This window comes from Meriones unguiculatus, chromosome 16, assembly GCF_030254825.1.
Source record: "Meriones unguiculatus strain TT.TT164.6M chromosome 16, Bangor_MerUng_6.1, whole genome shotgun sequence".
NCBI classification, from domain to species: Eukaryota; Metazoa; Chordata; class Mammalia; order Rodentia; family Muridae; genus Meriones; species Meriones unguiculatus.
The window spans coordinates 62234015-62244926 of NC_083363.1; the positions used below are offsets into that span (position 1 = coordinate 62234015).

General features: G+C 48.7%; 1 protein-coding gene across 1 annotated transcript in view; it reads left to right on the forward strand.

Moving 5' to 3' along the window:
- The window catches only part of Slc9a2 (solute carrier family 9 member A2), a 78024-nt gene extending 71479 nt beyond the window's left edge, over nt 1–6545 (forward strand). Inside the window, exons 9-12 of the mRNA XM_021634829.2 lie at nt 33–129; nt 1907–2038; nt 3724–3811; nt 4968–6545. Coding sequence (XP_021490504.1) covers nt 33–129; nt 1907–2038; nt 3724–3811; nt 4968–5338 — 688 coding nt within the window. The 3' untranslated portion in view covers nt 5339–6545. The remainder of the gene's footprint in view (nt 1–32; nt 130–1906; nt 2039–3723; nt 3812–4967) is intronic.
- Nucleotides 6546–10912: the final 4367 nt, after the last annotated feature.

Below are 10912 nucleotides of genomic sequence, written 5' to 3' on the forward strand. Positions count from 1 at the left end.
AGTAAAATACATTTTCTCCTGGACTTTTACAGTGATTGCCGTGAAGAAAAAATAAGGAAGCTTACACCAGGTGAAATGGATGAAATTAGAGAGATATTATCAAGGAACCTCTATCAAATCCGTCAGCGGGTAGGAAAAATTATGCATCAAAATACTTATTTTATTTTGGCCGAAAATGTGCTCTCCAGCTGGAAACCATAAATACATTCCTCCGTAGAGAGAGGTCCTAGTGAGCACCACATGGGCACCCACCCTGGAGACTCCCTAAGTCCTCCTGCACACCTCAGCTGAAGCACCGAAGGCCCGGGGGTTCTGAAGCTCTGATCAGACATAGGAAGAAAGGAGCTGGTCGGTTTATGTATGAAAGTGCTTTTAGGGCCGAGGACATAGCTCAGCAGGCTCATGCCTGCAATCCCAGCCTATGGAGAGGCAGAGGCAGGAGGATCTCTGTAAATTCAAGGCCGACCTGGTCTGCAAAGTGAGTCCAGGATGGCCAAGGCTACACAGAAAAAAACCCGTCTCAGAAGAGAGGGAGGGGTGCCCTCCTGCTCTTCTAGAGGGCCTGAGCTCTGTCTCAGGGTGCACAGTGGCGCACAATCGCCTGGGACTCCAGCTCCAGAGGGATCCAGTGCTTCCTAGGCATCTGCAGCTACCCTCCCCACACAGACACAGACACAGACACACACACACACACACACACACGATAATAAGATACAAAGACACAGACACACACACACACACACACACACACACACACACGATAATAAAATACAATCTCAAAAAATCCTATAGCTTAGACTGTAAATTTATCAACTCTTCACAAAGTGCCAAAATCTCTTTCTTTGTACCTTCTGAGCTACTTCTTTCACTGTATTTCCATTGTCAGCACCCTATTCTATTAGCGTGCCAGTGATCCCAGACTCCTGCCTTTTGCCCAGGCTCATTCAGCACACTGCTTGTCTCACCTGCTTTGAGCCCCTCACAGCGCCAGGGGTCACTGTTGTCTCCACTTCACAGGTGAGGAAACAGACACCGCCAGCTGCAGAGATCACCCTCTTTCTTCCCTGTAGACTTAGCGGGCGGTCCAGCAGACGGTCCCATATTAGCCATGTCAGTCTCGGTCCACCCCTTTCCCTAATGCTCCGTCAAGGACAACAGCCTCCTGTCTGAAATGAAGCAAAACCAGAGTTGCTGCTTCCAGGGTAATTTGGGTCCTCTATTGCCAAGCTCCACTTTATCCAACATGATCTGATCCATCCAGTACACACCCTCATGGAACAACAGAGTCCGTCCTCAGGCCTCGCCCTGTGCAGGGGGCACTACCTCTCTGCACTTACAGCCAGCCCCTGCTTCCTGTTAGCTGGCCCACAGCATCCTGTGTGTAAGTCTCGGCCAAGGGCCACCGTACCATTCCACACCATTCTACATCTGGTAACACGTGGGCGTTATGCAGTGCAACTGACTGAGCCTTCGCTTTTGTCGTCTTGCTAGACTCAGATGCCCAACTAGACAGTAAACTTCTTGAGACAGATGTAGGACCTACACCATGTCACCTTTTCCTTGGCCTGAGGTACCTAGTACATTTCAGGACAGGGGTCATTTCCAAGACGTTTGTGCCAATCTATCAGGAAATGAATTACCAAGCATGCTGCCGAGTCTGCAGAGCCCTCATTTAGAGGTGACGGTTGCTGGGGGTGACAGGACACCTCAGCATGATGGCCCTGAGATCTATCAGAAGATGTGGGGCCACCCATGTCAGTATGACTCTGTCGGGATTGTATTTCAGAATGACTTTTGTTTTACTGTTAATCATGGCTGGATGCGCACAAAGCAGAGAAGCCTCTCTTTAGGTTGAGAGAACTGGCTGATCATTAGGTAAAACATCCCACACACACTGTCATTTCAGACCTTGTCCTACAACAGACACAACCTGACGGCGGACACCAGCGAGAGGCAAGCCAAGGAGATCCTCATCCGCAGGCGACACAGCCTTCGGGAGAGCCTCCGCAAGGACAACAGCGCCAACCGGGAGCGCAGGGTAACTGTCGCCTCCGGAATCACAGGATGGAGGGCAGAGCCCTCTGCTGATCGTGGGGTTCCCGGGGCTGGTTGAATGGCTGCTGAGGGCCATTTCCCAGCTCTCCTGGGGTGGACTGAATAGTAAGGTCATCTCACCATGGGTAGGGGCGCCTTGAAGGGCTTACGTAGGAGAACTGCCTAGGCAAGATAGTGAGACATACCTTAAGAAAGAAGGCAAATAATAGTTCATTCCTTTGATAGTGTTTCCCTTGCTTTTGTTTCATTTATTCAAAATCTTATGCAACCCAGGCTGGTCTTGAACTCACTACAGAGCAAGGATGCCTCTGAACTCCTGATCCTCAGATCTGCCTCCTATGTGCAGGGCCTTCCAGCCTACATCACTCTACTCAACTTATATTCTTCCCAGTCTTAGACCTGTGAAATTCACTGGAGAAGAACATTTCCAGAAATAAAATATACACTATGTTGTGTTTAAGTACAGTAAGTACTTTGAAGAAAATAAATATGTTTTGGGGCTGGAGAGGTGGCTCAGCGGTGAAGAGCACTAGCTCTTCCTCCAGAGGACCTGGGTTCAGTTCCCAGCACCCACATCCCAGCTCGCAATGGCCCATAACCCAGCTCTAGGTCATTTGGCACCCTCACACAGACATACATGCAGGCAGAACACCAGTGCGCATAAAAATAAACAAGCACACAACACATGTGTGTGTGTTATGGACATGTATACACACATATATGTCTTAAAAGTCAAAGAAGAACGTTAGTAGACACAGCTAAGTCACCGTTTCATCAGCATGGCTGGACAGTTTCGAATGAACGGATGGGGACACAGTGACAGGCGCAGGCCGCTGGGCTGCACTCTCAGATGTGTCATTGAACGATTCTGTGGTGAGAACATCACGCGTGTGCAGACGAGGAGCACTGTACAGTCCTCCAAGCGGCTTAAGCTCCTGACAACCATGTGGCCCGTGACTACATGTGAGCCTTCCCGACCAGGTGCCAGGGTAGAGACCGCTGGGCCAGGCACATCTCCCCTCCGTAAAGAGGCTCCGTAAAGCCCGGTGCTGCTGGGCGTGAGCATTCAGAGCACAAGCGGCCCTGCAGCCCAGCCAGGCAGGCGCTTCTCAACACAAAGACTGCAGTGACGTAGCCCTTCAGCGATACAACATGGTGGGCTTGTATTTTCAGTACTATCCTGTACTGCATCATCAGAGGGGGGAACATGATAAAGCCTTTCTAGGTATGATGCATGGCAGTGACCCTTAATTCATTCTAGAAACTAAAGATAAGTGTGCAAAATAGCAGTGACATGATTTTGTCAGACTTTGAGGTTATTCTTCCATTTCAAGATGTATTGAGAGAAATGAAACTTAAATTGCCCCGTTTTACTGTATCTCCTCCCCCAGAGGGTCCAGTCTTTCCTTTGAATAACTTCTGTGGACGAGGGTGCTAGGGTTCCTTAGGGACCAGTGGCTTTCACCCCTCACTAATGACCGCGTTCATGCTCTTTCTTTTGGAAGGTGTTTGGTTTTTAAAGCACAATGCTTACGGTATCTGGAAAAGTAACTTGGGGATGAAGAACACAAAGTGTAATAAAAGTTTAGTTCTGTCATGAAATTTAGCATCTAACACACTGTAAGGCGGCATTTCTGTCATCTGAAGGTGTTTTCTCTTTCCTTACAGGCTTCCACCTCGACCGCCCGGTACTTATCCTTACCTAAAAACACAAAGCTTCCGGAGAAGCTGCAGAAGAAGAAGATGGAAAATGCAGGTAACCAGTCTTCCTGGAGAAGAAATGCTTTCCAACCTGTTCTGGTTTTCTTCATTAAGGATGAATGAGCTCAGTCACTTGGAACCTCAAGAAGCAACAGGCTCCGTTTTATTAGCATTGTGGCCTTGTTTAATGGGTCACTGTGCATCTCAAAAATAATCCAGTCACTTGTTTTTCATAATGATGCTTTCATTATAGCACAAGCAAATCCTTTTACTGTGAGCTTACGAGACACGAAGCTGTAAGTCTGAAGATGTATAAACACATACATCTATGCAGTGGTTCTAATTTCTTTTCGTGGAGTGGATTATAGATTTTACTTCCCTGCTTGATAGCAATCTCATGCACACACTGAGCTCTTTGCTGTAAGCCCAGGAATTATGTTAGGATTCCGTTTTGCTAAAATATGGGTGTAACAACAATTCAAACCCCTTTGCAACCATCTCTGCTTATTATTGAATTCATCAAGATGAGGACAGTTTAAAGGCTGTTTGTGGCAATGGGGAGAGGCGTAAGAAACCAAAAGCAAGGGAATTGGAAGACAAGGTTGTGACCGTTCGTAAGTGTCTAGAGAAACATTCTAGTAAGTGGGCAAGAAGTGGGTACCATCTCTTCCCGTGAACCCCAGCCCCTTACCGGGGTCTAACATCTAGTCATCCTTCTTCCCGTTGCTTAGGAAGTACACACTGGTGCTTTGGTCGTTCCGTGAGCATATAAAGCACAGAGTGCATCCGAAAGTCCAGAGGAAGGGAAGAATTTAAGTAACAGAAAATCTGTTAGACTGTTTGCCAGTGTCAGAGGCAGAGCTGAGCTCCCTTGAGGTCCTGGGTGAGGCAGCCTAAGACAGGGCCAGAGCTTCTCGGGTTGAATTCCAGCCCCAATGCTTACTGGCTAATCTCTGCTGGACCTACAACCTCTGGTAAAAGCAGGGGATGAGACAGAGCCAGTGGGGAAATGTACTTAGCAGTGAAAGTGCTTCCGAATTAGCATGGACGAGCTCTTGTGGCGCAGATGTTCAAGGCCGTCCAGCGGGAGTTTAGTGAGCCTTCCTGCCACACCTCGCCCCTGGGAGGGGTGGGGCTCACGGGGGGCTCGCTGTGGCTTGCGCTGTCTCTGCTCTGCTCCCTTTGCCCACACTCCCTTTGCTCTGCGACAGATGGCAACAGCAGCGACTCGGACCCAGACGCCGGAACCACCGAGCTCACCCTGCAGCCCCGGGCCAGGCGCTTCCTGCCGGATCAGTTCTCTAAGGCCTCCCCGGCCTACAAGGTGGAGTGGAAGAACGAGGTGGCCGCGGGGCCCGCGCGCGCGCAGCCCGCCACGCCTCTCGCCCCGCGCAGCCGGGACGGGGGCACGCAGACCCCCGGCGTGCTCAGGCAGCCCCTGCTCGCCCGAGACCCGCGCTGCGGCCGGCCCCGGGAAGACAGCGTGGCCGAGGACGTCCCGCCCAAGCCCCCGCCCAGGCTGGTGCGCAGGGCCTCGGAGCCCGGGAACAGGAAGGGCCGCCCGGGCCCCGAGAAGCCCTGAGGCCGAAGGCGCGGCCTGCGCCAGCTCGCCAGCTCGCGGCCTGCTGCCCGAGCCCGGTCCGCCGTGGAATCCACCTGAAAGCCTGTCTAGAAGCAGCCTCTGGGTGGTCTAGCCAAGCCTCCAGCTCACGGGAGGACTCGCTTATCTATCCAAGCCCAGGAAGGTCAAAGGAAGGAAGCCCCGCAGAACCGCTTTCGTGACCTTGGGCTAGTAGGTGTGTTCGGTGCGGGCCTCAAAGGAAAAAAAAAATGTGTGCCTTTATTGAACTTGAATGACAGAACTTGAAAAATGTTAACACACCTTTGTTGGTGAAAATTTTAATATATTACAAATACGCCTCAGTTTTTATTTATGAAAAAAAAATGTGTTTATCTGTAGCGATCATTTTTTAAGGCGGTGAGAACGTCTTTCCAAGGGGTGACGGGCAGTTCCTAGAGGTGGGTCCTGAGTTCCGGGTCCCACTCTGCTCATCCTGAGCTGATGGGCAGCAGAACACGGTCCCTAGCAGAGGCTGTGGCCGCCAGGAACAGGGCACTGGGGCAATGTGTAGGCGGATGGAATGGCATGGCTCTCAGAGTGTGGGCTGGAAGTCCCTGTACAATTCTGAAACAAAGAGGGACAGACTGCCCTCAGCCCGTTCTTCCTGTGTTTGCCATGGCTGTGGAGTAACATTTAACCTCCACCCTACTCCCCACCCCGAGAGCCCCTTCCCCCCTCCCTGCCAGGAACAGAAAGAAAGATTCACCTGAGCAAAACCAGCTCTAGTTTCTAGACCTGGTGGCAGCTCCCGCGAGTGAGGACCTCTTGTGGCCAGGGAGGAGACAGGGCGGCAGCTCCTGACAGCTTGTTTTCACCCTGTGCGGGGCTGGGAGGAAAGCGGAGGTGGTTCCTTTCCCAGGCACCCTGACCACCTGCTGTGATAAAACTGTCCTTCAGTACACTCAGAGCTCCGAGCAGTGGGGGATGGAAGCTCTGCAGACTGTCTTCCGGGAAATGGGAGTCTTCAGGTTTGATGTTTAACGAGGAAGCACTTTGCAGAAAACCCCTACTTTTTGCACTAGTCTACAATCTGTTACCTCTTCATCTTTGATAACGTAGTGACTCAAATTTGTCATTAAAAATTAGATTCTATTCTCTGGAGTACTTTTCGGGAGTATGCAGAGAGGGACAGTGGGACACAATCATTAAAGATTCATATATAAATCAATGTTTCTTAAGCCGTACATTTATTGACTTGTCATGTTATTTCTGAATAATTATCCTTTAAGAATTCCCTGGGTTCACGCTTTAAATGAAGCCTCTGCTATCGTTTTTACCTTATCCTTTTGGCCACAGCAAACGATGCAAAGTAGCTCGGAAGGGTCCTCCTTTGCTCTTCTGTTGCTGTGATAAAACAGTCTGACTCAAAGCCAGGTAGGGGAGGGAGGGGGTTATTCCACCTAATACTTCCAGGTCACACTCAGCACTGAAGGCAGTCAGGGCAAGAACTGAGGCAGAAACTGTGCAGGAAGGACACAGGTTTGCTTTCGGGCTCATGTCCTCATACAGCCAAGGCTCACCTAGAGGGAGGCGTGGGTCCCAGCGTCCTCCGACAGCCATCATCAGTAAGGACAGTCTCTTCAGACATGGCTGGCCACGGGCAGGCAGATCAAGGCAACCAGGAAGAGGGTAAGAGTGTGCGAAAGTGGGACCAGAAGCTGTGCAACCCCTCCCCACCCTCTTCTCTTGGCTTTTCTTGTGCTTCTGTCTTGAGATGCCACCGCAGCATCCTGTGAGGTGGGAAATGATGCTCAGTTAGAGCACATGCTTCCCAGCCATCCCAGATGAGCCCACGGATAGCCACATAACATGCAACTGGAAAGCTACATGCTTAGAATTGTGCCAAACAAAGAAAGAGATCTCTATTTTAAATGACTATATTTTTATAAACCATGTATGCCTTCTGAGAAGAAATCAAAACTTTTATAGGTTTTACTATAGAAATAGAATTCATAAAATGCTATGATGTTTATTTTTCCAAAATACATAGTCAATGTGCATGGTAATGATAGTTTATGACTCCTGGCAAGGAAGGCAGAAGTAGAAAATAACCTTCAAATAATTGTACTGGTTTTTCTATATGAATAAATATTATAAAGAATAACACCTTTCTGGAACTGAAGGAAGAAACATGAAATAGGATGTTGTGACACTTCAGGCTAAATAAACCAAATTTGGCTTTCATTACAAAAAAAAATCACATAAAATATTTGTGACATTGTATAAATTTCAGAAAAGGAACACCCAAGTAGTTTTATCTTAATTATTATTAGTTTTTAATTTGTTTGATGAAAAAGTCAATAAAATAAATTTGATGTTAGGCTTTTCTCTGTACTTCCTTCTTTTGATGATTACTTGATTCTAGGAGAAATCCTGTAGAACTGTTCACTATAGAAAAGGGTACTACGGAAATGAAACTCTTCAAGGGCAATAACAATTTAAATTTCTGAAGTGTGCAACGAGCCTCCTTTGTCCAAGTGCCATCTGACCCAGTCAAAGTTCCCTAGTTCCTGAGAATTTTGAGAGTTTCCCTGTTCATTGCTAAGAAACTGGATTTGAGCAGCCCACACTTTAGATTAAGGGCTTTGATGCTTTCAGGCAGTCAGCAAATCAAGAAAACTTGGTACCAGAATCTACACCTTTGAAACCGTGTGTTCTGTGTACCTGCCTCCAAATGTCTGAGTTGGAATTTCATTCCTTCATTTCTGCAATGAGGGGGGGTTCATTTATATGAAAAGTGTAGCCAAGAAGTTATTAGGCCTTAACACAGTGTGTATTTTTTGGGTTAAAATTGCCCATTTCACCCCCAAGTATAGGAACAGGAGCATTAATGCCAGTTCAAGGGGCACACTGGACTTCATGCTTTAATGGAGGTCTAAAAATATTTGTCTAGATGAAGTGATTGCTGACACTATATGATGAGCCCTAAACACTACTAAGGCATAGATTCTGGGATGCCTTGGGGACATGAAAATCTACAGAGGCTCATCTCCCTCAGATAGAACACTGCAGTGTTTGCGCAGAACCCAGGCACGTCCTCCACATACTCGTTCATCTGAGGTGACCTATATTACCTAAAACACACACACTCCTTCAGCGGTGCCCTCTTGTGGATGAGGACAGGATAAACACGCTTATAAATGCTCAGCAGACATATGAGCTGCTTTGTTTTTGCTTTGGTTTGGTTTGGTTGTTTTGGTTTTTCTAGACAGGGTTTCTCTGTGTAGCCCTGGCTGTACTGGAGCTCAGTCTGTAGACCAGGCTGGTCTTGAACTCATGGCGATCCACCCATCTCTGTCTCCTGAGTGCTGAGATTAAAGGTGTGCTCCGCCAGCACCCGGCTTAGTTTATTTATTTAATTTTTAACATCTGTAGCAAGCAGATTGGACAAAAACAGTAGGTGTTAAGATGTGAGAGGTGAGGAAGCATGGCCCCCACCTTGCTGAAAAGAACGTATTATGACCCAAAGTGGTGACCCGAACTTGTGTTTCATTTTCTTGTTTCACTATACTTGGTTTGTTTGTTGAGGAATTTATATACCTATATAATAAAATATGTTCATATACTCCTCAAGCTTTTCCCCTCCAAGTCCATACCATCCTAAAAACATACCCTTCCCAATTCGTCCTGCTCCCCGTCCTGTTCATTTTTGATAGCCCACTGGATCCAAAAGTGCTGACTCACCATGTGTGCATGGCTGTGTGGCCACTGCCGCGAGCATGGCTTCCAAAGGAGTCTCTCTCCGGCAGCAGCCATCGCCTGTCAGTAGCTCCTCAACAGGAGGTGAGGAGAGCACCTCCCTGTCCATGCTGGGATTTGATGGCCTCGTCCTTAACAGGTAAACACAGCTGCCTGTTAAACACAGGAGCTCTTGAGTGCTACAGCTATGTCCTGTCCAGAAGACAGCACTGCACAGCTTCGTTCCCCTTCCTCGTGTGTGTGTGTGCGTGTGTGTGTGTGTGTGTGTGTGTGTGTGAGTGTGTGTGTGTGCTACAGCTATGTCCTGTCCAGAAGACAGCATTTCACAGCTTGGTTCCTCTTCCTTGTGTGTGCGTGTGTGTGTGTGTATGTGTGTGTGTACATACATAAACTTTGTTTGCATCTCCCTTCTAAGGGAACGGGAACCTCTCAGGCTGCCGAGCTGTCACCATAGCTCTTTGTCCCTCACAGATAATACTTTCCTCCAGAATTCTTCATGTCATTGACTCTACACTGAGCTGACCTCTCCAGAGCGGGCTTTGCAGAAATGTGTACAGGAAACATCCATGCGGGCAGTTGTGGTAACCACTGAGCAGGCAAGCACTTGATGCGACTTCAGTTTCGTGCTTCTGTGCAAGCTGAGCACACGTGCACCCGGGCCTGCCCACTGTTTTCACATTGTACATATGTGCAAGGACTCGAGCCAGCCATGTCCAGACACTGGCCTGCCTTACAGAGTTCACAGAGGCCATGGCTCAGGACACCTTATTCCCGTCTCCCTCCTGCAGCCCATGTTTCTCAACCTGTGGGTTGTGACCCCTTTGGGGTTTGAACTACCTCTTCACAGGGTCCCCTATCAGGGAGCTTGCATATCAGACGTTTGCAGTTCCTAACAGTAGCAAAATTGTAATTATAAGGTAGCAATGAAATAATTTTATGGTTGGGGGTCACCACAATGCCAGGAGCTGTCCTTCAGGGTCACAGCATTAGGAAGGAAGAGGACCCCTACAGTCCAGAGTAAAGGATGTCACAGGAAATTGGAGCACTCCCAGAAACACCAGTTTTGGGTAATTTGACTCTTATTTGTGCTGAAGAGGTCATGATGGACTGCAGTTCATGAAAGCCAATTTTAGAATCCAAAAATTTTAAATTATACTCGACCCAAATGCCTATCCTATTCCTCATTATAGGAATTACACTAGGTCCCTCAGTTTTATGTATAAATAGATGCGCTTTAAAGGACTCAGCGATAATGCCCGCTGCTGCATATGAAACCTGGCCTTCCTCCTCCAGTCCAGTGGCAGCCATTGTCCCTCCAAATGGTTTGCAGCAATTATGGAGTTTTGTATGAACCCACCACAATTTAGAGTTTCATCCACATACGGCATGGAGCATGGGCACTGTATGGGCACCTTGCTGCCACCGCTGCTTCTTCCTTTGCCCCAGGGCATCTCTCTTTTTACTCACTTATTTGTTTGTTTGTTTAATCACCTCACACCCTGATCCCACTTCCCTCCCTCCTCTCCTCCCAGCCCCACTCCCACATCTCCTCCTTCTATTCCCCCCTCCTTCCTTCCAGAGAAGGGGAGGCCCCAGTTGGTACCGATGCACCCCGGCACCTCAAGTCACTGCAGGACTAAGCGCACCGTCTCCCACTGGGAGTGACAAGGCAGCCAGCGAGGGAAAGTGACCCAGCGGTGGGAGGCAGCTTCAACACAGCCCCTACTCCCGTTGTTAAGAGACTCACATGACGGCCGAGCTGCACGTCTGCTACATGTGTGTAGGGGGCCCAGGTCCGGCCCATGCCAGCCCTTTGGCTGGTGATTCATGTGAGCC